Source organism: Macrotis lagotis, chromosome X, assembly GCF_037893015.1.
Source record: "Macrotis lagotis isolate mMagLag1 chromosome X, bilby.v1.9.chrom.fasta, whole genome shotgun sequence".
In the NCBI taxonomy this organism is placed as follows: Eukaryota; Metazoa; Chordata; class Mammalia; order Peramelemorphia; family Peramelidae; genus Macrotis; species Macrotis lagotis.
The window spans coordinates 527,368,552-527,394,175 of NC_133666.1; the positions used below are offsets into that span (position 1 = coordinate 527,368,552).

Here is a 25,624-nt window from a genome sequence, read left to right on the forward strand (position 1 = left end):
AACAAGACATCAATGAATTATCTTACGAAAAAATCTCCAGGGCCACCAAATATTTAAAGAACAATTCATTTCACTTTTATACAAACTATTTGAAAAAATAGGTGAAGGTCTGCCAAATACGGCTGATGTCTAAGCCAGGAAGAGCCAAAATAGACAAGGTAAATTATATATAATAAAAACTTAGCAGGGGCAGAGCCAAGATGGCAACAAGAAGGGATCAAGTCTTAGGCGCTCTCTGATAAAACTTGAAACTAAGGACTCTAAACTTTCAAGAGACAGAACCCACAAAGGGAACCAGTGAGGCAGTTCTCCTACTCAAGGTAACTTGGAAAAGAGCAGAAAGGCTCTGCTCCCTGGGGTCAGAGGGGCACCTGCCAGAGGGGTGGCCCGCCAGAGCGAAAGGGGAGCACCAGCACAAAGTGGGGGAACAGCGGGGGACCTCTGCCAGAGCGAGCACATGGAGCCCAGCCCTCAGGGCACACAGCAAGCAGCTTGATCTTTCCCCAGCCCAGATCCAGAAACAGAAGCAGGCGGAGCCTGTAAGCAGGAGCCCCCAGGGCATGAGCCCATGGAGCTGAGGGAGGGGAGTGAAGAGAGACTGCGGAGCTCTGTCCTCTGTCCCTGGAACAGGACTCTGGGGTTCTGACCACATTCAGATCCTGATCGCAGTCCAGGCCCCCCCCATAGAACAACAGGGCCCCCTCACCTCAGCCCCGTGGCGGGGGGGGGGGGGGGGGGGGCGGTGCTTATGGTCATTCACAGACCAGGAGGGAGGACAGAGCCTCAGGAAGCACCCCAAAACCAGGCTCAGGCTGGGAAAATGAGCAAGCAGAGAAATAAGAGGAAGACCATTGAGAAATATTTTGCTCATGAGCCCAAGAAGGATCAAAATACTCAGTCTGAAGATGAGGAGGTACAAGCTCCTGCATCTAAAGACTCCAAGCAAAACAGAAACTGGGCTCAGGCTATGACAGAGCTCAAAAAAAGACTTTGAAAATCAAATGAAGGAGTTGGAAGAAAAACTGGGAAAAGAAAGGAGAGAGATGCAGGAAAAACATGAAAATGAAGTCAGCAGCTTAGTCAAGGAAATCCAAAAAAATGCTGAAGAAAATAGCATGCTAAGAACCAGCTTAGGTCAAATGGATAAAACAGTTCAAAAAGTTATTGAGGAGAAGAATGCCTTAAAAAGCAAAATTGGCCAGATGGAAAAAGAGATAAGAAAACTCTCTGAGGAGAACAAATCCTTCAGACAAAGAATAGAATTCAGGGAGATTGATGAATTTACCAGAAATCAGGAATCAATACTTCAAAACAAAAAAATGAAAAATTAGAAGAAAATGTGAATTATCTCATTGAAAAAAACAACTGATATGGAAAACAGACTTAGGAAAGATAATTTAAAAATTATTGGAATACCTGAAAGTCATGATCAGGAAAAGAGCCTTGACATCATTTTCAAAGAATTACTACAGGAAAATTGCCCTGATATTCTAGAAGCAGAGGGCAAAATAGAAATGGAGAGAATCCACCGATCCACCCCACCCCCCGAGAAAGAGATCCCAAAAACCAACCCCTAGGAATATTATAGCCAAGTTCCAGAACTCCCAAGTCAAAGAGAAAATATTACAAGCAGCCAGAAGGACACAGTTCAAATATCATGGAGCTGCAGTCAGGATCACACAGGACTTAGCAGCAGCTACATTGGAAGCTTGTAGGGCTTGGAATATAATATACCAGAAGGCAAAAGAGCTTAGAATGCATCCAAGAATGAACTACCCAGCAAAGCACATTTTTTATTATTATTATTTGGGGGAGGGTGTAGGGCAAATGGGGCTGGGTGGCCTGCCTGGGGCCACATAGCAGGGTGATCTTTGGGTGTCTGGGGCCAGATTTGGACCCGGGTGCTCCTGACTCAAGGGCCAATGCTCTGTCTGCAACCCAGCCACCCCTACTATTATTACTATTTTATTTTCTTTTGGGTCTTTTTTTTTCTTCTTTTAGGTTTTTGCAGGGCAGTGGGGATTGGGTGGCCTGCATGTCACACGGCTAGGTGATTGTTGGGTCTACGGGGCTGGATGTTCGGATGCTTGTGGCTCCAGGGCTGGTGCTTCATCCATTGCACCACCTGGCCATACCTACAATTATTACTATTATTTTTTTAATTTTAATTTTTTTTCTCTCCCCTTTATCGCCCAAGCAAGTCTATATTCATGGGGGGGAGGGGTATTTTGTTTACTCTTAAACAAGAAAGAATGCAAAAAAAAACATTTGTACAAAATGAGAATTAAAAAATAAAATTTTAGAAAAATGACAGAATAGGAAAAAAATTAGCAAAGAAATTACAGCACGTTATTACTAGGGTAATGCAGTATGATCAGGTAAAATTTATACCAGGTAAGCAGGGATGATTCAATATTAGGAAAACAAATGGCATAATTAACCATATCAGTTACAAAAATAACAGAAATCATATGATTTTCTCAATGATGCTGAAAGAATCTTTGATAAAATACATTACCCATTCCTATTAAGAACAAAGAGTATTGGAATAAATGGAGTTTTCCTTAAAATATAAGTATCCATGAAAACCCATTAGCTCTCATTATATGTAAAAAACATAAACTAGAAGCATTCCCAATTTCAGGGGTGAAAGGAGGATGCCCATTATTGCCACCATCACTCAGGACTGTATTAGAAATGTTGGCTTTAGTAATAAAAGAAGAAAAAATTGAGGAAATTAGAATAGACCAAGTGGTAACAAAACTCTTCAGCTTTGCAGTTATGTTATACTTAGAAAACCATACGAAATTAACCAAAAAAACTACTTGAAACAATAACTTTAGCAAAGTTGCAGGATTTAAAATCCACATAAATCACCAGCATTTCTATTTATGACCAACAAAAGCCCAGCAGCCAAATATAGAGAGGGGCAGCTAGGAGGCCCAGTGAATAGAGCACCCACCTTGGAGTCAGGAAGACCTAAGTTCAAATTCAACTCAGACACTTAATACTTAGCTATGTGACCTTGGGCAAGTCACTTAACCCCATTTACCTAGCAAAAACCAAAAAGCAAACCAAAAAAAGATAGAAATTCCATTTAATGTAACTGTATACAACATAAAATAATTGGAAGTATAACCTGCCAAGACAAATCCAGAAATTATATAAACACAATTACAAAATATTTTTCACACAAATCAGGCTCTAAACAATTGGGAAAATGTCAATTATTTAGGGGTAGACCAAGCTAATAAAAAATTAAATTACACATTTAGTGCCAAACTACCAAAAAACTAATTTACAGAGCTAGAAGAGGAACAAAAAAAAAATATCAAGGGAATTAATTTTTAAAAAAAAGAAAGCAAAGGAAGGTTGCCTATCCGTTCCAGTTCTAAAACTATATTATAAAGTGGCAGTCATCTATACTGTCTGGTACTGGCTAAGAAATAGAGAAGTGAATCAGTGGAATAGATTAGGTACAAAAGAAACAATAAAATGTGGCTATAGTAATCTACTGTTTGATAACCTAAAGACTCCAGTTTCTGGGATAAGAACTCATTATTTGGCAAAAACTGCTGGAAAAACTGGAAATTAGTATAGCAAAAACTAGACCAATATCTCACACCTTAATCCAAGAAAAGGTTGAAATGGGTACAAGAGGTTCAGTCAATAAAGGGTGATTCCATAAACCAATTAAAAGAAGAAGGAATAATCTTATCTGTCAGATTGATGGAGACAGGAGGAATTTATGACCACATGAGATGAAGAACATTATGAAGTACAAATTGGATAATTTTGATTACATTAAATAGAAAAGTTTTTGCACAAATAAAACCAATACAGTCAAGATTTTGAAGGAATGCAGAAATCTGGGAAATAATTTTCACAGCTAGTATTTCTGATATTTGACTCATTTCTAAAATATATTAGAGAATTGATCAAGTTTATAAGACTATAATTCATTCCTCAATTAATAAATAGTCAAAGACTGTCAACAGGCAGTTTTCAGATAAAGAAATTAAAGTCATGTGAAAAAATGATCCAATTATAATGGTTAGAGGGAATACTAATTAAAACAACTCTTAAGGTTCTATTGTACACCTATCAGAGTGGCTAAAATGACAAAAAAAGAAAAATGAGCAGTTTTTGAAGCGAATATGAGAAAAGTAGAACTCTAATGCACTCTTAGCTGTAAACTGATCCTACCATTATGGAAAGCAGATTTGGATCTATGCCCCAAAATGCTATAAAAACTGTCTATATAGACTTTGATTCAGCAATACCAATACTATGTCTATATTCCAAAGAGATCATGAAAAAAAGGAAAAAAACCCCATGACAAAAAATATTTATAGCAGCTCTTTTAATAGTGGCAAAGACTTGGAAATTGAGGGTATACCCACCAATTGGGGAATGGCTGAATAAGTTAGGGTATATAAATGTGATGGAGTACTATTGTTCTGCAAGAAATCATGAACAGTCAGACTGTAGAAAAGCCTGGAAAGGCTTGCATGAACTGATGCTGAGTGAAGTGAGAACTGAGAGAACATTAATAGCAACTTTGTGAGATAATCATCCAAGATTGACTTGGCTCTTCTCAGTGGTTCAGTGATCAAAGGCAACCCTGAGAGAACTGTCATGAAATACCATCCACATCCAGAGAAAAGACTATGGAGTCTGAATGCAAACCAAGCATATACTATGTTCACTTTTTAAAACTTCTTTTATGGTTTTTCTTTCTTTCTCATGGTTCCCCCCACCAGACCTAAATCTTCTTTCATAGCATGCATGCCTGTTATGGAAATATGTTAAACATGATTGTACATGTACAACCTATATCAGATTGTTCTCTGCCTTGGGGAGGAGGGAGGGTGGCAGAAAAATGTGGTAACTCAAAAGCTTACGAAAGGATGAATGCTGAAAGCTATCTTTGTATATAATTGGGGGGGGGGGAGCAATCCAAAACAAAGTTTTATTCCACTATTTAACCTATTTGTTGTTGTTATTGTTGTTGTTCAGTCATATCTGACTCTTCATGATATCATTTGGGGCTCTTTTGACAAAGATCCTGGAGAGATTTGCCTTATCCTTCTCTAGTTCATTTTTACAGGTGAGGAAATTGAGGCAAACAGGCTGAAGTGATTTACCCAGGGTCACACAATTATTAAGTGCCTGAGCCTAATTGCCCTGTTTAAATATCTTGTGCCTTTACCTAGATATATTTACGACCAGAGATTTTTATTACTGACTTTGTTCTTAGTTATTGTCTCCTATGAATCAATGAACCTTTCTTCCATTCATTCAATCATGACTTTATTCTTTCTGATAACCTGGAGAATGAAAAGATCTTTCCCCAGTTACTTCCCCCCTCTTGAAGGAAGTCAGTCTTCTTTTTCATGCATATATAACTGTTTGTTGGTAATGGTAGAAACATAAAATTAATGTAAAATTTCATTTTTCCTCCATAGTTGCTTGGAAACCTGTTAGTCCTCCTTCATTCTTTTTTTCTTCCTTAGTTTTTGCAAGGCAGTGGGGTTAAGTGACTTGCCCAAGGCCTCACAGCTAGGTATCATTAAGTGTCTGAGACCGGATTTGAACTCAAGTCCTCCTGATTCCAGGGCCAGTTCTCTATCCACTGTGCCACCTAGCTTCCCCTTCTTTCTTCATTCTTAATGCATCTATGGAATCGACTCTCTTGGCTAACTGCTACAGAAAACTAGAAAGCTGTCTACCCTCCCTGAGGGCTCAGGCTAGAGGGTTCTTGCCTCTAAGCTTTGTAGGCAGCTAGCTCCCTGCCTTTTCTCTTAAGATGCCAATAAAAATCATCTTATCAGTTTCCTCACCAAAGTCCAAAAAAGAAGCTGCCTACAGCCCAGTGGGTGATTGAGATGTGACTTAAATTTCTTTCATAAGAGATTAACATGGACATTCCAATGAAGATATTTATTTTGTTATCCAGTGTGTCTAGCTGCCAGCACTGCCTTTGAATGCTTATAATTGTTACAATATTAGACCTGAAGAGGTAAATCCAGACTATATTGGGGCTCATTCTTAAAGAATTCTCTCTTTCAGGAAACAAGTGTATAAAAGAGACTAACCACATCTTATCTTTAAACCATTCACCTTCAGAGAATCTCAGAAGCCAATCCCCTCTCTAATGCTTATAACCCTTTTCTCCCTTAGCAGCAGTGGCTGCTGCTCAAATAAAGTTGTAGGTTCTCTGGAAGGAGAGAATAATCACTTACACTTAGTCGACTACATGATAAACTCTGAGACCTCTGTCAAATGAACTTTCCTAGGAAATCCTTAGGTAAAAAATAACTGAGACCACCCAGATTTAAGGAAACCACTTGTCTTTTAGCAGGTCAAGTAATTCTGATGAACTGTTACCCTAAGAAGTAAGTAAATAAGTAAATAACTTTGATAAATAAAAAATTGTATAGTGGAAGATAGGACTTTCTATTCTGAAAACATGAAGTAGAAGTCAGGAACCATACATACTTTTCCCCTGGCCCACATCCAGCATATTGGTAGAGCAAGTAAGGGAGTTCAGTAAGGGCAGCCACTGTCCTAACTTATCTGATAAAAGTTCAGCAGTTAATGTGGTTTACAAATTCTTCATATCACAGAAAGATTTATTGAGTCAAGACATTGGTCTACTTACTCATGCAACTTATTCAAGCACTCCAAAGAGAATATGGATGGTCCTTTCTTGTGTCTAATGGAATTTACTGTCTACTATGGCCAGCTCTCCTATGAAAGGTCAGTTTGGCATGTTGAGCTGCACTAAAAAGCTATTGACTGACACAAATTGACAATTTAGCTGAAGTAATACATGATTCTCAAACCCCTAACAAATTTTATTCCTTTATATGAGTTAATCTAGGATAATGCTAGTCCTACTTATTTCAACAGTACTATTGTGAAGAAAGCACCCTGTGAACTGTGAAACAGTAAGTGAACATGCATTACAACAATAAAAATGAAGTGCTAATGTTACTTCTAACTCTAAAAAAAATCTATTTCAGTGAAATCAGACTGATAATTCTGATTTTTTTCCATCTTTTATCCCATTTCCATAAGGTGATGTTCTTGAGGAGCATTTACAGCCTGTACTAAAATCTCCAAACAACAACTCTATCACTCAAGGAGAATTTGAATCTGTTTGCAAATTCCACAGGACAGAATCTCTAAATGGTGAAAGCGAACCATTTCAAAGTGATGGTGAACAATTATCCTCTGCAAGACAGACAACACCACAAAGCCAATTTTATGGTTCGGACAATCCTAGCAGCATAAAAAAGGAAAAAAATCCAGAGCAAAACAACACGTTGACATTTTTTATCCAAAAAGACATGTATACTGAACAGACTCTGGTAAATTCCCCCAGAAGTACACTTGTGAAAGTCTACGATGAATTTGCATTGCCTCTCCCAATAACAGAAGAGTCATTGTTTGACAGCATTTTTAAGGACACCTCCATAAATCTCAAGAAGACCTCGAGCTTCTTATATGAACAAAATAGGTGCACAGAGATTGAGGAATCACTTCTTAAAGAGGGGTTTGACCAGCCTCTTCACAAAGCCAAGGTGATAAGATTATGTATAAAATAAAAACTATGAATTGTTAAAATATTTGTCTGTTTATATGTACAGATTTACACTGCAACATTACATATATTGTTAAGTCATTATAATCATAGGAACAGTTTAAAAAAATCTTAAAAACAAACTCTGATACGTTCTTCCTCAATCTGTTCACCATGCTTTTCTATAGCATAGTGATAAGAGTGAATATCCTACTGGCGTCATAGATAATATTTTTTATTTTTATCAAACTTATATCTTGTCTATAGCTTCATTTGTTTTTAGCCTCAGTTTAGTTTCTTTTCAGCCTTAGTTTTATTTTGCCATGCTAATTTACATAGCTGCATATGGTGCCATGCAATGGAAACTGGTACTTTGATTAAATTGGACCAAGTTAGCTTTGGGTACTTTAAGATATTAAAAAGAAATTAGGGCACTTTTATGTAAATTAAAATGGCCCTTCTGAAATTATAACATTCTAGAATAGATCTTGACCCCTATAATGCCACCAAAATCAAGATTCAATTGTAGGGTCAACCTTATTAGTATTCAGGTAACTGGCTCCATATATAGCACTTTAGAGAAGAAGAAAATTATGTCTTTCTAGCCTTTATAGTCTAGTAAATTTTATAAAATGTAGCACTTCACAGGAAGAAATTCAATTGTTTTAATTAAGCCAACTTCTTTTAAGAAAAGAATAAGTTTTATCTGTTGCCTTAGGTCTTTACTAATAACCTGCCAAATAAAATAATTGTTTTGTTATGTTTTTTTCCATGAAAGTTCCTAATCCTCCATTTATTCTAACAGATTGATGCTGAGCAATATGTTGAACACACAGAGAACTCAGGAAATAACAGCCTTCTATATCTACCATGTCCTCTGGACAAAAACAAAGACTTTGTTCAAGATCTGCCACAGTCAAATGGATGTGACCCAAAAACCAGAAAGAGTAACATTTTTCGTCATCAGTTAAATGAGGTAAATCACAGCTATAACCTTCAACTTAAAAGCGTGAGCAGTATTTCCTTTTCACCAAATGACAGGCAAAGAAAAGTTTTGATTTAACTTTTCTTTTCCCCCAAAAAGTGATTTTTTTTTGTTGAATTCTCTAAGACAAAGCTTTTTTGCATATGCCTACCTAATCCCTTCAGAACCAACTGTTTCTTAATATCTCAGTCTCCTCATTTGTTAAATAAAGGACTTGGACCCATCAAGCCCTATATAGTCATATAGTACTATTGTATTTATAGCTCTTTTACAAAGATTTCTTTTTAGCTGTATTGGTATGTGTTTTTTTCCCCTATATTTTATGTTTTATGTTATGTTACAGTCTTTAGAGTTCATCATAAAACAAATAACCTCTGACCCTCTAATAATGATGAAAACAGAGTACTAATAACCATTTCGATGTAGTTTTAATTGGCAGTTTTTTAATGCTTCCACATTTAAAAGATAACTTTTCTGACAGTTGTATATTTATTAGTAGATTGAATTAATTTATTTGAAGACAAGGGAAACAGCATAGGGTCTGAAAAGTTGCTTGGGAAATTTTGGAGATATGAACAGTTAACAGCGCACCTGGGCTGCTCTCCTGAACCTTAGAAACAAAGGAATAAGTGGTAATTGCACACTGTCTCTTTATAGTAAATGGCAATAACAAACATCAGAGCAATGATACATAAAACTAATGATCTTTCAGTTAAAATCCTTACATTTTGAGTAGTAAGATATTGATAGAGATGGTGATTGTCTCTTTTTCTCTCTCTCTCTCTTGCTTTCTCAAATAAAATAGATTTTTGTTAATCCAAGGGAATTTCAGAATTCTAGGGAGGCTTCTGAGAAGTCTAACATTTGTCTGAAGGAGGTAAGGGCAGAGTCTCCAAACCACCATGAAAATTTCCTAACTTATTTCACTGACACCAGTACTTGGAGCGAGGCATCTGTAGAGGACTTTAATCCCCAGGATTCAAAGCATGGTTTTGAAAGTTTGCAGCCCCTGGAGGAGGAGCATATAGATTTGAATGATGTCATAAATACATTAAAACAGGACAACCATAAGCAGCAAAGTAAAATAACAGAACTGGAGTATAGTAATTTCCATTTAGAGAATAATGTCAAAGAGCTACAAATGAAAATTTCCAAACAACAGGTATTTGTTGACATCATAAATAAACTGAAAGAGAATGTTGAAGAGCTTATTGAAGACAAGTACAGAGTTATCTTAGAAAAAAATGATATTGAAAACTCCTTGAGGAATTTGCAGAAGGTTTCAACTGAAATTAAAAAACAGCTCGAGGAATCTATGCTTGACAAGAACAGTTTAATATTAGAGCTTAAAAAAATGAAGACAGATTATGTTATTCTTCAAGAGAAGCATAAGAATGAATTAGGGCTAAAGAATAAATCCATAAATTATTGTTTGGAAATGGACAAAAAGTTAAAGAAAGAGGAAGAAATAGGAAGGTTACAAAGTCTCAGTGGAGAACTGGAGAAAACATCTTTGACTCTGGAGTCACCCCAAATCGATTTCCAGAAACTTGAGGAGGACAAGATACAGGAAAGGCAGGAACTGAAGTCCAGTCTGGACAAATTGGTTGCTCAAGTTAAAGTTTTGCAGTCAAGATCTGAAAAGGAAAGATCTAAAAATGCTAGGTTACAACAGCAGATCAATGAGGTAAAAAAGGAGAATGCAAAATTTCAGAAGCAAATTGCAAGAAGTGAGGAGCAAAATAATAACTGGAAACTTGAGACAACTCAATGGAAGCATCAGCTGGAGAAAATAATGGAGTCAGACATTGCAAAGGTATTTTTAATTAATACCAATGCCAAAATTCATGAGTTTTCAAGTGGACATAGGTAATCAGAGCTTCCAGGCACAGTATTGATTTTAAAATTGAAGTAGTTTCCAGGATTACTCATTTTTATGTCACTCATGCTTCATTCACATATTTTATTGTGAATAAAGCATTACATGTTAAAGTTTTAATAGAAAATCACCAGTCTCACTGTAAGATAGACCTTACAAAATACTATGATTATTCTTTCACAATGAGCATTTTCAATATGAGTATTTTCAAATAAATGCCTTCATGGTTCTTGGCTTTGAACTTTAATTCCAGAATCTGTACCATTCCTCCTCAGACTGACTTACACTAGCCTCAGATTCTCAACCTTTACCTTCATTCCACTATGGCACTATCATACCCTGGGACCACATCTACTGTTTTACTGATGAATTTTTGAACATTTTTTCCTCTGCTGTGAAGACCTCTGCTTTTCCATTTAGATCACTCCCTTGCTAAACTTGATCTTTACCCTCATAGTGATCTCCATTTCATTGCCCTCTTCATAGTCTTACAATTCATCAACTTTTTCCTTGCTTTGTCTGTTCATCTTAGAACTCTGTTCCCACTTCTATACCTGATTTTCCTAGCCCCAACCTTGGGTAACCTCTATTGTCCATTTTCTCTATTCACCTCCCTATTTGTTGATTAATGAAGGTTATGAAACTGCTTACTGTTGTCCTCTACAAATTCTCATTACCAGTCTCATTTATCTCTTCTCAACTTCCTAAACCTGTTACAAATCTTTTTCATTTTTACTTAACCTCCCCCCCCCTCCATTCTCAGTTATTAACTACACCTTCCTCCACTTTACTGATGAAATTATAGACAACAGAAGTGAGCCCTTTCCCTTACCTTCCTTCATATCTCTTTCTTCTACCTGTGCCGTCCACCCAGTGTCTGAACTCAGGAGTCCTCAGATCATCCAGTCCAGTCCTGGGATGACCAAGTTCCAGAGTGGTTAAATCGTTGGCTTAAAAACACAGAAAGAGGGGTGGCTAGGTGGTACAGTGGATGGAGCACCGGCCCTGGAGTCAGGAGTGCCTGAGTTCAATTCCGGCCTCAGACACTTAATAATTACCTAGCTGTGTGGCGTTGGGCAAGCCACTTAACCCCATTTGCCTTGCAAAAACCTTAAAAAAAATACTTAAAAATACAAAGCACAGAAAGAGTTGGACGAAGAGTTGGAAATAGAATCTGGGTTTCCTAATATTGAAGTCCAGTGCAATTCTACTTCCCTATTCTAATGCTGTCTAATTCTCCTCTAATGCCCTCTTGTCTCCTCCAGGGTCATGTTCTGTCTCATCCACTTTCAATTTTTCCTCACTGAGGTCTCTACTAGCTTAAGAAAAATCTTCAATCATTTTATTCCTTAAAACTACCAGTCTTTCTCCTCCGTTCACCATCAGAAACCAAGAAGGAATTGTCTATACTTGCTGCCTCTCCTTTCCCTTCTATTCATAATTAAGGGCTACTGTGTACTAGTAGTCAACAGCTGATAAACACTTATTGTGTGTGCCAAGCCTGATGCTGGATGCTGAGGATACAAATTAAAAAAAAAAGGTCTACCCTCCAGTAGGGAGCTGGAGGGGTGGGCAGCAGTGGTGGGCAGGGCAAAGCAGCCAGGCAGAAGCAAGGTGTCTGAGTCAGGCTTGGACCAGGCAGGCATGGTCAGAGAGCAGTGATGAGGGCAGGGCCGATGCCAAAAATGGCATCACCCTGTGCCCAAAGAACTCAGTCTCCGGTACGCATGTTCTGTGTGTGTTTATCCAAGGACCCACAGAAGAGATAAAAGGCAGCCAAGGCCACAGAGCCTTTAAAGGACTTTGTGGGTTCATGACCTAAGGTCTGTGAGCTTGTTTCCTGAAGACATTCTTTTAATAATTGATTTCCTTTGTAATGTTAAGTATTTTATTATTAGTTACTCATTTAAAAATATTTTAGGAAGAGATTCATAGGCTATATTAGATTGCCAGTGAGGTCCGTGACATAAAAAGGTTAAGAGTACCTGGTGTAGAAGATTGAACTGGTTTTTTGAAGGAAGTGAAGACTCCTTCAAGGCAGAAGTGATGAGCAAAATACATTCCAGTCATTGTGGGGATGACTAGTGCAAAAGGGCAGAAACAGGCCAAGAGGAACAGCCAATTTGGTTGGATCATAGAATGCAAAGAGGGGAGTAATAAATTATAAGCATGGGAAATTGGTTGGGATCAAATTGTGAAGGATCTTACAAGTCAAACTGAAGAGTTTATGTTTTATCCTAGAGGAAACAAGAACTGGATTAATTGAATAGAGGAATGATGCTTTAAAGAAAATCACTTCAGCAACAGTTTAGAGGCTCTATTGGAATGGGGAGAGATTTGAGGCTGGGGAAGCTAGGTAGGAGGCCCTTCTGGGCCAATGTGATGACAGTCAATTTGTTAATCTTACAATTTTGGTAGTCCATCTCCTTTCCCCACAAGTTTACTGAGAGAATGTTCTCCTCGATCTAGTAGCTTTTTTGTTAATCCTTGTTACTTTTTTGAGGCATTTCAAATGCTTAGCCTTCCCTTCCTACTTTGACACTACTCTCTCCTGTTTCACCTTCTCCTTCCCATCTCCTTTTTCCCCTTCCACTTCCTGAAGGGCTCCTCTGCCACTATACTTTCTCCCTTGGCAACCTCATCTGCTCCTCCAGCTTCAGCTAATAATTCCCAAATCTGTAGTGCCAGCCGCAACTCCTCTCCTAAACTCCAGATTTGCAATTATTTGTTAAGCATTTTTACTTGTATGTTCTAGAGGCATTTCAAATTCAACATGCCTAAAATTAACCTTTTCTCCTAACTCTGCTCTTCCTGTTGACTTAACTATTATTACTATTGGAACCATTGTTCCACATTTAAAATCTCCATAGAACATAAAAGGAAATACCAAATTACATGAAACTAACAACATTTGTTTACAGAAAGAAGAATTAAAGAAAAAAGGAAAAGAGTTAGAGTGGAAGATTGACATGTTGGGGAGGTTTCTTAAGGTATGTGGGTACCTATGTTAGTAGAAAAGCCTCCAGTAATCTCAATCTTAATTCCATAGAGACTATATTTAACTGGAATTTTTGTGATTGAAATTTATAATGCTTTTGAGAAAATGTGTTGTTGTTGAAGTTGGCTTTTTGTTTAGACCAGTAGGTTGTCAGTTTTCTTTCACAATATGATTAATATTTTGATTATTTTAATATTAAGATTTTATTAATGTTATTAATATTGATAATAATAAAATTAATATGAAAATATATTTTGCATGATTGTACATATATAACATGTCAAGTTGCTTGTTTCTCAAGGAGAAAGGGAGAGAATTTTTTTAAATGTGAAAAAATGTTTTACATGCAATTAGGAAAAAAATAAAATTTAAAAAATAAAATGTTAATTATGAAACTATATATATATATGTATATATATATATAAATGTGATACATATATTGTATCCACTTACTTGTTATTTGTGATATTACAGTATGAAAATAGTACAAGAATCCCAGATCGGGACAGCATTTATGGGTCTCATTAATACTTTTGTTTTTTAAATCATTTTTCAGTTTGACTCTTTATGCCCCCAGTTGGGATTTTGTCAGAGATACTGAATGAAGTGGTTTGTCATTTTCTCCTATGGCTCATTTTACAGAGGAAGAAACTAAGGCATGCTTGATTAAGTGACTAATTTTGAATGAATGAAACTTTATTCTATAGAAGTATGCTATATGATTTTAGTTTTGTTTTTTCTTCTTTTTTTTTTTTAAAGAAGACAAGCTTAATTCTGACCCCTGCTGGCTAACCAAAAATTTCATTGCTAAAAAGAAACCACTTTTAGTTTCTTTTTCAACCCTGAATTTTTAGGTGATTTGCTTTTTAAAATTTAGGACTTTCATTTAAAAGTGAAAAAAGAAAAGCAGGTTCTTAGCTTTTAACAAGACAAATGTGAATGTGTCCACTACAGGACACGAACATAAATGCAAATTTGTTCCTGGACTGCCTACCTTCTGAGGAAGAGAGTCTTAATGCACCACATATGAAAAAAACACAGTTTATATTGAAGATGCATGATTTAATGGTTCTGATGGCGGGACTGCTTACCTATGAGGTAAATAAAACATCTAGAAACTTTGTAAAAAACAATAGTGGTAAGGTAGAGAAAAAGTCTGGTAAAAATATAATCCTATATGACCCCTAATGCCTACATCAAATATCTTCACAGTTCAGAATTAATTTCAGCTCTCCCACTGTCCTAATAGTTCTTGACCTCAGGTCATTACCCCTCTAATGGCTACAATTGATTTTTAATGGACAGATTAAGCAGGGTGTGGATTAACCAGGTCCCCATTTCTCCTATTCTTTTATCTTGCTGCACATTTCATGGTCATTAACACCATCTCTTGTAATTAAAATGGACTTTTGTTTTCAGCCATAACCCTTTGGTCACAACACTTTAATTTGTCTGTCCCTGGACTCTTGTGCTGGTAGTTTATATTTATGAGACCACAAATATTATTATGAGGAATATAATAATTCAAATAATTGGGAGAAAAGAATAGAGACGAACCTCCTGGTATGACCAAGGCATCCTCAAATAAAGAAATAATCCCAAGAAGCCCAGGGTGATTTTGTTCTTAAACCCTTAAATACCCTGGCTTGCCTCAGCTATTGAAGTAACAATTTTAGAATAGATAGAAAAGTCAAATTACTCCCACTCCAGTGTAAGAAAATTCCTTTTATTCTTTTTGGGGGGAGAGATGGGCACCATTTCAGTCATGTCCTATCCTTTTGGGGGTTTTCTTGGCAGAGATACTGGAGTGAATTGCCATTTCTTCTCCAGCTCATTTCGGAGATGAGGAAACTGAGGGCAAAAAATGTCAAGTGACTTGCCCAGGGTTAAACAGCTAGTAAGTGCCTGAGTCGAGATTTGAACTCAGGAAGATGAATTTTCCTGATTCCAGGCCTAGCATTTATCTACTGTGCCACCTATTTGCCTTTGCATGTGACTAACTCATCCTGTTTTTTTTTTAAATTTTATATTCTTCATTGTTCTTCAGTGACATTCTTTATCCTATTTCTTGTTTGTAATGCAATGCAGCCTGCTTATGTCCACCATCACTGTCACATTTTGGGTGAGCCTCTACTTCCCTCAAAAGGAAAATTATAAATTATGAAATCTTTCCATAGAACACGTTCTGAGATTCATTAGGAAAAATAGCTGAAGATTGGTTTTACTGAAAATTCTTGTTGATCTAGCTTCTTCAATTTTAATCTTGTTATTCTTTCAGGATACAGATGGTCCTGATAATGAAGATTTGCAGGACAGTGAGAATGTTTATGAAAAAATGAAGTGTTTCAACTTTAAGAGAAAAAGTTTGGAAAAAGAGGTACAGTGACTTTTTCTTCATTCTAAGAAATAATAACCTTCTTGTTTTATCAAAGAATAAGACAACATAAATACATAAAAGACAATTAATTTTTATTTCCAAAGAAGAAATTTTTATAACTCCAGAGCTTTCCTAGGCCCCTCACAAGAGTGTTATATTGTTTCAAAATCCTCACCCGTTTTAAGTAATATTAAAACTTACTTCTTAAAAGTGCAAGGAAACTTGATCTACTACAATTCGTTTCTTATGTTCTTGGTTTGAACAGTCAAGGATTCTTCAATTGCCAAAAGCAGAGATTTGAGAGTCAAGGGGATTACTGTATGAAATAGAGGCAGAAGTATGGTGTTCAAAGTGTGCATAATAGTCATAAGACTAGAGATGTAAGATATGAGAGAGATGCATCATTTTGAATCTGAGCTACATTATAGCAAGGAATATAGGCATCAACTCTGCCTAGGTAAAGAAAAGAAACTACATATTAAAAGTAGGGTATTTATAATAGTTGGAACCATCACCAAAGGAAAATAAATGAATTAAATATTTTTAATTAATTAAACAAAATAAATTAAGAAAGAAAAAATATATGCCTTAAATTCTGGGGAGGTTTTTTGTATTTTGTAACTGAACTATAAAAAAGAAAGAACTTAGAGAAGAAAACATGAGAATTCAGAGAATCATCCACAGATTGATCTAAATGGAGAGAGAAGCATAGTTCAGGATGAGACTAGATTTGCATATATCAATTTAATTTTGATAAATCTTTGTTTAATAAGAATTAGTTGGGAGTATTTTGAATTAAGCCTGCTTTTATACTTTATTCAAAGAGCCTTATTGACCTCTCATGAATTTACTTTAAAAAATATAATCTTATCTTTCATGGAGACATATGTTATCTTTTATCATGTACTTTAAGATTCATCCTGTGACAGCCAGTAGTTTACTATAAAGATAATAAGAACATAGAATGATTTTAATTGCTCTTCCTTTTATAATATAACTTGTCTCTAATTCTTTCCAGCTACTGAAACATAAGGAAAGAATTTCAACCTTTAGGGAGTTAATTGCTAATGAAAAAATAGCTCAAGAGAAAGTTTTTGAGGTATGTCTAATACTTATGTTCTGTCTTCCACATTTTGCAAAGGTGATACTACTGAAAAATCTTAAATGACAAACAAACCCCATTATTTCTATCTATTTGAAGTCCTTTCTTTATTCAAAGCCCAAAATACCACATCCTCCTCAGGGAAGCACTGGAGAGCTTCATGTCTCAGAAATAGGCAGTTTGGCCCCATGAAAAAGAAACACTTAACATTTCCAGCATGGGTTTCTTTTGTGGTAGGGATAACTAAGGTCTTCTCCATAGGAAATAACTGCTTGTGTTTCACAGAATAAGGAGGTGGATCTACAGGTACTACTCACAGATAAGGTGAGAAGTCCAATAATGGCCAGAAGAAGAAGAAGAAACAATATTTAGTGACTCCCTGCTGAAGAGTCCTTACATAAGTAGCAGAGACATTTGCTCTTTTTTCTGGGCATGTGTCTGAATGTGATGAAGTTCCTCCCAAGAACTGTCCAACTTGATGACTATTATCTATTTCTGTTGATTCATGTGAGAATAAATAATACTATCAGTAGAAACTGACAAAGTATTGTTTAAGATTATGAGGTCATGGACAAAAAAAAAAACAACTGAAGCCCCAAGGAACACAGGTAGTGTTTTCTTCAGTATTTGCTTTTAAAAGTATGGAATTCCAATGGGGGGGAAGGGGGAGGGAAGATTTGGAAAATGAACAAAGGATTAAAAATATGGTGTCTGAGAACAGGCCACAGGCTTAAAATACAAGGATGACAGATTCTTTTAAAAAGGATCAAATATATCTTCAAGTACGGGACTCAGATGAAGCATAGAGAGGGTAGACAGGAAAGGCAAATTATGAGGGACTTAATGATGTTGAATTGCTTGTATTCCTGTATGGGAAGATAATACTGACAATGCATGTGAAACTTCTCATTTATTAGGACAGTTAGAAGGAGAATATATAGACAAGGCACAGGGCAAGCTGAATTAGAATACATAATATATTAAAAAGATGGAGTTAATGGGCAAAAAGGGAATATACTGGGAGATAAGGAAAGGAGAGGTAGAATGGGATAAGTTATTTCACATAAAAGAGGCAAGAAAAAGCTTTTGCATTGGAGTGGAAGAAGGGGAAGGAGAGGGGAGTAAGTGAGCCTTTACTCTCATTGGAAGTGACTCAGAAAGGAAATAACATACACACTCTATCTTACCCCAGAGGAAAGGTATGGGGGGAAAGGGACATGGTGGGGTTGGGGGTAGGTGTTAGAGGAAAGAGGTAAGAGAGAGAAGATCATGGAAGAGGGTCAGATACAACACACTTTTGAAGAGGTTCAGAGTGAAAGGAGAGAGAATAGAATAAATGGGGGGTGGGGGGGACTAGGCTGGAGGGAAATACAACTAACAATAAAAAATGTGGGGGAAAAATATTGAAACAATTTCTCTGATGGACTTGTGATAAAAAATGCTTTTCACCCCAAAGAAAGAGCTGACGGTGTCTGAATACAGACTGAAGCACACTCTTCCCCCATTTTATTTTTCTCAAGATTTTTCTTTGTTTGTGGTGGGAGAGATTATGTTTACTTTTTGCAGCATAATTATTGTAGTAATGTGTTTCATGGCTTCACATTTTTAACCTACACCAAGTAACTAACTTGCTCAACAAGGGGAGTGGGGTGGGAGGAAGGGAGAGAGTTTGAAACTCGGGATTTTAAAAGTGAATGTTGAGACTTGCTTTTGCATATAGCTGGGGTTAAAAAAAAAGGAAAAATAATAATAAAAAAGGATCAAATATATCCAGACAAATGCATTCAAAAACATTTTCCTGATTTCTTGTAAATCTATTCAAGAAAACTTTAACCTAAAAAAGGAAAAACAAGAGAAAAACAAGCCTAGTACCACAAAGAAGGAACAAAAAGATGCAACATAAAAAAGAAACAAACAGCAGAAAGTCAGTAATACACAGAAGATACTCCCAAAAAATATTTATGCTACTCCTTTCCTGACTGCAAAAAAATTGGAAAATTAGGGAATGGCTGAATGTGTTTTGTAGTAGGCATATTAATATGATAAAATACTGTTGTACTTTAATAAATAATGAAGGGGGTGGTTTCAGAGAAATCAAATCTGGAAAGACTTGTATAAATTGATGCAAAGTGAAGTGAACAGACCCAGAACAATTTATACAATAACACCAATATGTGGACAGACAACTTTGAAGGGCTTAGGAACTCCAATCCACACAATGACCAACTACAGTTCTATAGGACTCATGACAAAACTTGATATAGACCTCCAAATAGAGAATTCAGGAAAACTATTTTTACATGACTACTGGGGGATTTGTGAAGTAGAGGTTTTGCTTTCTCAGTGGGAGTGCAGGAAGGTACAGGGAGAAAATATAAATTGTAAAATAAACTTGAATGTGCGTGTATATACATTATATATATTTTAGTATATTATATATATAGTATATATAGCATATAGTATATTATATATATATATATATTTGTTACTTTATTTTTAAAGTATTTTATTTTCTCCCAATTACATATTTTTTTAGGGTTTTTTTGCAAGGCAAATGGCATTAGGTAGCTTGCCCAAGGCCATACAGCTAGGTAATTATTAAGTGTCTGAGACCGGATTTGAACCCAGGTACTCCTGACTCCAAGGCCGGTGCTTTATCCACTATGCCACCTAGCTGCCCCTCCCAATTACATATTAAAACAATTTTTTTACATTTTTGAATTCCAAATTCTTTCCTTCCCCCCCCCAAGAACAGTAAAACAATCCTATGTAGATTTTTTGGATGCAATACTGTAAAATATTTCCATATTAGTCATTTTGTTCAAGAAGACTTAAAATGAAAGGAAGAAAGAAATAAAGGAAAGGAGAGAAAGCTTATTCAGATAACACTTTTTTCCTCTGGAAGTGGATAGAACATTTCATTTATGAACTCTTTGGGATAGTCTTGGATCATTGTATTCTTGAAAATAGCTAAATAATTCATAGTTCCTCACCATAAAGTATTGTTCTGATGTACAACGATTCTTCTCCTGCTCACTTCACTTTGTTTCAGTTCATGTAAGTCTAGAAACAAAATAAATTAAAAAGAAGTAGAGAAATAATATTTTCTATTAAAAAGTTTTGCTCATGTAAAGAAATAAAAGAACACGGGGGGGGGGGGGGACATGATGGAGAGTTTTTGAATAAGGATCAAAAGACCTGGAAAAAGAAGCAATATTATCATGAAATGACATAAAAAAAAGAGGAATTATATGTAGAGTTCGGGAAACATCATATACCTACTATGGAAGCATTTGTAGCACATGGGGTAGGGAAGCAGAATTATCTGGATTTCTATTGCCATGCATTCTCCTGCCAAAATCATAGTGGCTGGTACCTTGTGATTTCATCCTTCAAAAGGTGAAAGAATTTAAAAAAATGAACAATTATTTTGGACTTGATTCTGAACAGACTGGGGAATCTATCATAGAAATCATGATAAAGAAGGCAAACTGCATATTCTGATATGTCATCTAGATTTGGGGTGAGCATAAACCAGAATTCAGAGGAGGTAGATCATCAAATGGTTTAACATTTTTTTTTTAGGTGTTTTTTTTTTTTGTAAGGCAAACGGGGTTAAGTGGCTTGCCCAAGGCCACACAGCTAGGTAATTATTAAGTGTCTGAGACCGGATTTGAACCCAGGTACTCCTGACTCCAGGCTGGTGCTTTATCCACTGCACCACCTAGCCACCCCAGTTTAACATTTTGAAGAAGTAGTTGACTTCAGGAATGAGAAGCTCTCAAGAATGAAATTCTAAAGACATGAGCAGAACTAATTTAGATGAGAAAGAAAAACAAAAACTAACTAAAAAGTTCAAATTGACATTTCAAAAAGTTTGTAGCAAAGATGGAGGTTGAATCCCAAATAATAACCTGGTTCTGTAAGGATTGTTGTGTCAGGAGAACTGCATCCCAGAATGGAGCACAAGTGGTGCTCAATGCTGTGGACAACAAAAGTGATTTTTTAACTTATATTAGTTGTAAAAAAGAAGATCCAAAAAAGAATGGAATTACTATTCAAGATGGATGTAATGACCAAACAGTTGACATACTCTTAATTCATTTCTGTTTTTCTTCCTAAGAAGAGTGGTCAGTGGAAAGGATAAAACAAAAATGATAAGGAGGTGGTGCAAAGGTAAATGAGATAAAATGGATTAGTGAATTCAAACCACTAGGCACAAAGTACATCCTAAGAAGTATTGACAGGTATGATTGCTAGGCCACCCTTGGAAAATGTAGCAGCTAGTAGAATAGGGTTTTAGAAATGGAAAAGGGTAGAGTCTTCAAGCTTCCTAACTTACAGGATTTTAACTTCTCTTCCTGGGAAAGTTCTAGAACACATTAAGATGATGGTTTGTGAGTACCTAAAGAAGCAGCGATCTCACAGTGGGAGCATGGATTCATTAAGGACGAGCTATGTTAGATTAAATTCATTTTTTTGTGGGTTTTTTTTTTTTACTATGAGGTAACTAGAAGGTGGAAAGGAGATTGGGGTAGGGAAATGCATGCTGTACTTAAATTTCAGCTAAGCATTTGACAAGATTTCTCATTCTAGGCCCATATATAAGATGGAGAGATGCAACTAGGTGAAAGATAGATTTGAATTTGGGTTGAATGACTGAACACAAAAATAGAGTGAGGTGGTAGTGTTAGGTAGATTTGGGTTGAATGACTGGACAGAGAGTAGTTATTAATAGGTAAATGTCAGCTTGGAGAAGGGTCTCTAGAGATGTGCTCTAGGATTATAGGGATCTATATTCTTTTGTTAACATTTAATCAAAGACTTCAATGCAGGCACAGATGGCATGCATATTCAACATGCAGAAAACATGAGGCATGAATGGATAGCTAATACATTGTATGCTGTTCTAGATCCAAAAAGATCTAGAAAGACTGGAACAGAGAGGTCAAATTTGCTTCAATTTCCATTCAAATTCAAGAGTCGGTAAAACTAAAACACTGGGCTGAATTAAATAAAATTAAATCAAGACAAAAATATTTGCATTCAAAATACCAACTTCAAAAACACAGGATCATAGAAGACATAGCTAAAAAATTTGGGGGGTGGGGGTTGTATGTTTTACTGATATTATTTTTCCAGTTACATGCTATGTGGTAGTTTTTCAACATTCATCCATTTTTCCCCTGGATATTGCTACCTACCTATCTACCTTACTTAAAGAGATGAATATGGAAAGTTTTTTTATTGTAATCTTAGGTCCTTTGTCTTCTGAAATATTATATTCCAAAACTCCAGATGCTTTAATGAGGAAGTTGCTAAATCTTGGGTTATCCTGACTGTGACTTCATGATATTTGAATTATTTCTTTCTGACCTTTTACAACATTTTCCCTTGACCTGGGAGGTTTAGAATTCAGCTATAATACTCCTGAGAGTTTTCATTTTGGGATTTTTTTCAGGAGATGAATGTTTTTTTCAATTTTTGTTTACACTCTGGTTCTGGATTATCAGTTTTCCTTAGTAATTAGTTTAAAGATGATGTTTAGGCTCTTTATTTGTTTATGGCTTTCCAGTAGTCTAGTAATTTCCTAAATTATCTCCTCAATCTGTTTTCCAAGTCACTTGGTTTTCCAATTAGATACTTCACATTTAGTTTTTTTTCCCATAGTTTCTTAGTGTTTCATGGAGCCATTAGCTTTTGTTTGTCCAATTTTTAAGGAGTTATTTTCTTCAGTGAGCTTTTGTACCTCTTTTTCCATTTGGTCAATTTTATTTCTTAAAGAGTTCTTTAGTAAATTATTGTACTTTTCATTTAGCCAATTTTACTTTTTATGGCATTCTTCTCTTAAATGGATTTTTATGTATCTTTTTGCTTTTGACCAATTCCTTTTTTAAAGTGTTATTTTTTTCAGTATTTTTGTGCCTTTTTTAAAACCATATTGTTGATTTTTTCTTGTAGATTTTTTTTAGACTGTAGAAATATCTATCCCTATTTCTAGAGAAATCACAAAGGATATTTTTAGAATGTGTTTCCATACTGATAGAATGCCTTGTATGCAATAAATGGGTTTTTTTTAAGATTTTTCAAGGCAATGGGGTTAAGTGGCTTGCCCAAGGCCACACAGCTAGGTAATTATTAAGTGTCTGAGACCGGATTTGAACCCAGGTACTCCTGACTCCAGAGCCGGTGCTTTATCCACTGCGCCACCTAGCCGCCCTGCAATAAATGTTTAATGAATAGATTTAAATGGAATTTACTAAAATATAGTGACTGATATTAATATATTTATTTTTAGGACAGAGACACTAATTCAGAAGAACTTAAAAATGTGCCTGGGTTATTAGGCACCAAATTACATCAATACCATAATCTAAATGAAGATCTTAATTCCTTGGTAAGAAAAACTGTATTACTATCATTTAAGCATTGTAAAAGAAAAATGATCAACTCCAACATTTTTTTCTATTTCTCTAAAATTCTATAATGATGACAAATTTAATAGCAACTAGTCTCATTAGCCTAAAGATGGAAAGCAATGATGTTTGCACACTAAACTTTTATAATTTATCTTCAGTGGCTCCAAGCCAAAGGTACTACAGGAAAGTTAAATGAAAACTGTTTGAAGATATGAGTTGGACCTAGAGAGGTGGCATTTTAGGAGAGACTAAGGCTGGTGGATTATTTGAGCTCAGGCATTCTGAGCTGCAAAAAGGCAATGAAATAGGATGTGTGTCCAGGAGTGAGGAAGTGGGTGCTACCTAGGAGAGGTAAACCATCTTAGGTCAGAAATAGTCTTGCTCAAAGCTTTCTCTGGGGAAATTAAAGTAATAATTCAGAATTATTTTGCCCAACTCTGTGCCAATAAATTTGACAATCTCAGTGAAAAGGACGAATATTTACAAAAACAATAAGTTGCCCAGGTTAAATGAAGAAGAAATTAAATACCTAAACAACCCTATCTCAGAAAAAGAAATTCAACAAGCCATCATTTGAACTCCCTAAGAAAAAAAATCTCCAGGGCCTGATGGATTCACAAGTGAATTCTATCAAACATTTAAGGAGCAATTGGCTCCTATTCTATATAAACTCTTTGTAAAAATAGGGGAAGACAGAACTCTGCCTGACTCTTTCTATGAAACCAATATGGTGCTAATACCTAAACCAGGAAGTGTTAAAACAGAGAAAAAAAATTATGGACCTATTTCCCTGATGAATACAAATGTAAAAATCTTAGCAAAACAATTACAACAAGTTATCACTAGGATAATACATTTTGACCAAGTAGGATTCATTCCAGGAATGCAGGGTTGGTTCATTATTAGGAAAACTGTAACCTATCAGAAATTATATGATCATATCAATAGATGCTGAAAAAATCTTTTGACAAAATACAGCACCCATTCCTACTAAAAACACTAGAGAGTGTAGGAATAAATGGACTGTTCCTTAGAATAATGAGCAGTATCTATCTGAAACCATCAACAAGCATTATATTCAATGGGGAGAGGCTAGAGGCATTCCCATTAATATTAGGGTGAAACAAGGATGCCCATTATCACCACTAGTATTCAATATCGTATTAGAAATGTTAGCTTCAGGGGCAGCTAGGTGGCATAGTGGATAAAGCACCGGCCCTGGAGTCAGGAGTACCTGGGTTCAAATCCGGTCTCAGACACTTAATAATTACCTAGCTGCGTGGCCTTAGGCAAGCCACTTAACCCCGTTTGCCTTGCAAAAAAAAAAAACTAAAAAAAAAAAAACAAGAAATGTTAGCTTTAGCAATTAGAGAAGAAAAAGAAATTGAAGGAATTAGAATTGGGAAGGAAGAGACAAAACTCTCACTCGTTGCAGATGACATGATGGTATACCTAGAGAATCCCAAGAAATCTTCCAAAAAACTACTGGAAACAATTAGCAATTTTAGCAAAGTTGCAGGATATAAAATAAACCCTCATAAATCCTCAACTTTTCTATATATGACTAGCAAGATACAGCAGGAAGAGCTAGAAAGAGGAATCCCATTCAAAGTAACCTCAGACAATATAAAATATCTGGGAGTCAATTTACCAAGGCAGACTCGGAAATTTTTTAAAACAATTATAAAACACTTCTCACACAAATTAAATCAGATTTAAATAACTGGGCAAACATCAACTGCTCATGGATAAGTAGAGCTAATATAATAAAAATGACAATTCTACCAAAACTAAACTACCTGTTTAGTGCCCTACCAATCCAAATTCCAAAAAATTACTTTAATGAGTTAGAAAAATTTATAAGTAAATTCATATGGAGAAATAAAAAGTCAAGAATTTCCAGGGATTTAATGGAAAAAAGTGCAAAAGAAGGTGACTTAGCCCTACCTGATCTAAAATTATAAAGCATCAGTCATCAAAGCTGTCTGGTATTGGCTAAGAAATAGAGTGGTGGACCAGTGGAATAGACTAGGTGCAATAGCAGGAAACGATTATAGTAATCTGCTGTTTGATAAACCCAAAGAGTCCAGCTGTTGGGATAAAAACTGTCTCTTCAATAAAAACTGCTGGGAAAATTGGAAGTTAGTATGGAAGAAATTTGGATTAGACCAACACCTCACACCCTATACCAAAATAAGATCCAAATGGTTACAGGATTTAGACATAAAAAACAATACTATAAGCAAATTAGAAGATCAAGGACTAGTTTACCTATC

General features: G+C 35.8%; 2 protein-coding genes across 12 annotated transcripts in view; one reads left to right on the plus strand and one right to left on the minus strand.

Moving 5' to 3' along the window:
- The window catches only part of RIOK1 (RIO kinase 1), a 159,297-nt gene that overhangs the window by 72,886 nt on the left and 60,787 nt on the right, over window positions 1–25,624 (minus strand). The gene's annotated exons all lie outside the window — the stretch shown is intronic.
- CAGE1 (cancer antigen 1) overlaps window positions 1–25,624 on the plus strand; it is an 81,202-nt gene that overhangs the window by 17,854 nt on the left and 37,724 nt on the right. For 8 of the 11 annotated variants that reach the window (XM_074208234.1, XM_074208233.1, XM_074208236.1 and 5 more), the window contains 8 exons: window positions 7,084–7,589; window positions 8,394–8,564; window positions 9,379–10,389; window positions 13,374–13,442; window positions 14,405–14,548; window positions 15,729–15,827; window positions 16,846–16,926; window positions 23,228–23,326. In XM_074208234.1, the coding sequence (XP_074064335.1) occupies window positions 7,084–7,589; window positions 8,394–8,564; window positions 9,379–10,389; window positions 13,374–13,442; window positions 14,405–14,548; window positions 15,729–15,827; window positions 16,846–16,926; window positions 23,228–23,326 (2,180 nt within the window). Of the gene's footprint in view, window positions 1–7,083; window positions 7,590–8,393; window positions 8,565–9,378; window positions 10,390–13,373; window positions 13,443–14,404; window positions 14,549–15,728; window positions 15,828–16,845; window positions 16,927–17,214; window positions 17,525–23,227; window positions 23,327–25,624 lie in introns of those variants that run through there. The other 3 variants (XM_074208244.1, XM_074208237.1, XM_074208240.1) reach the window with 3 other exon arrangements.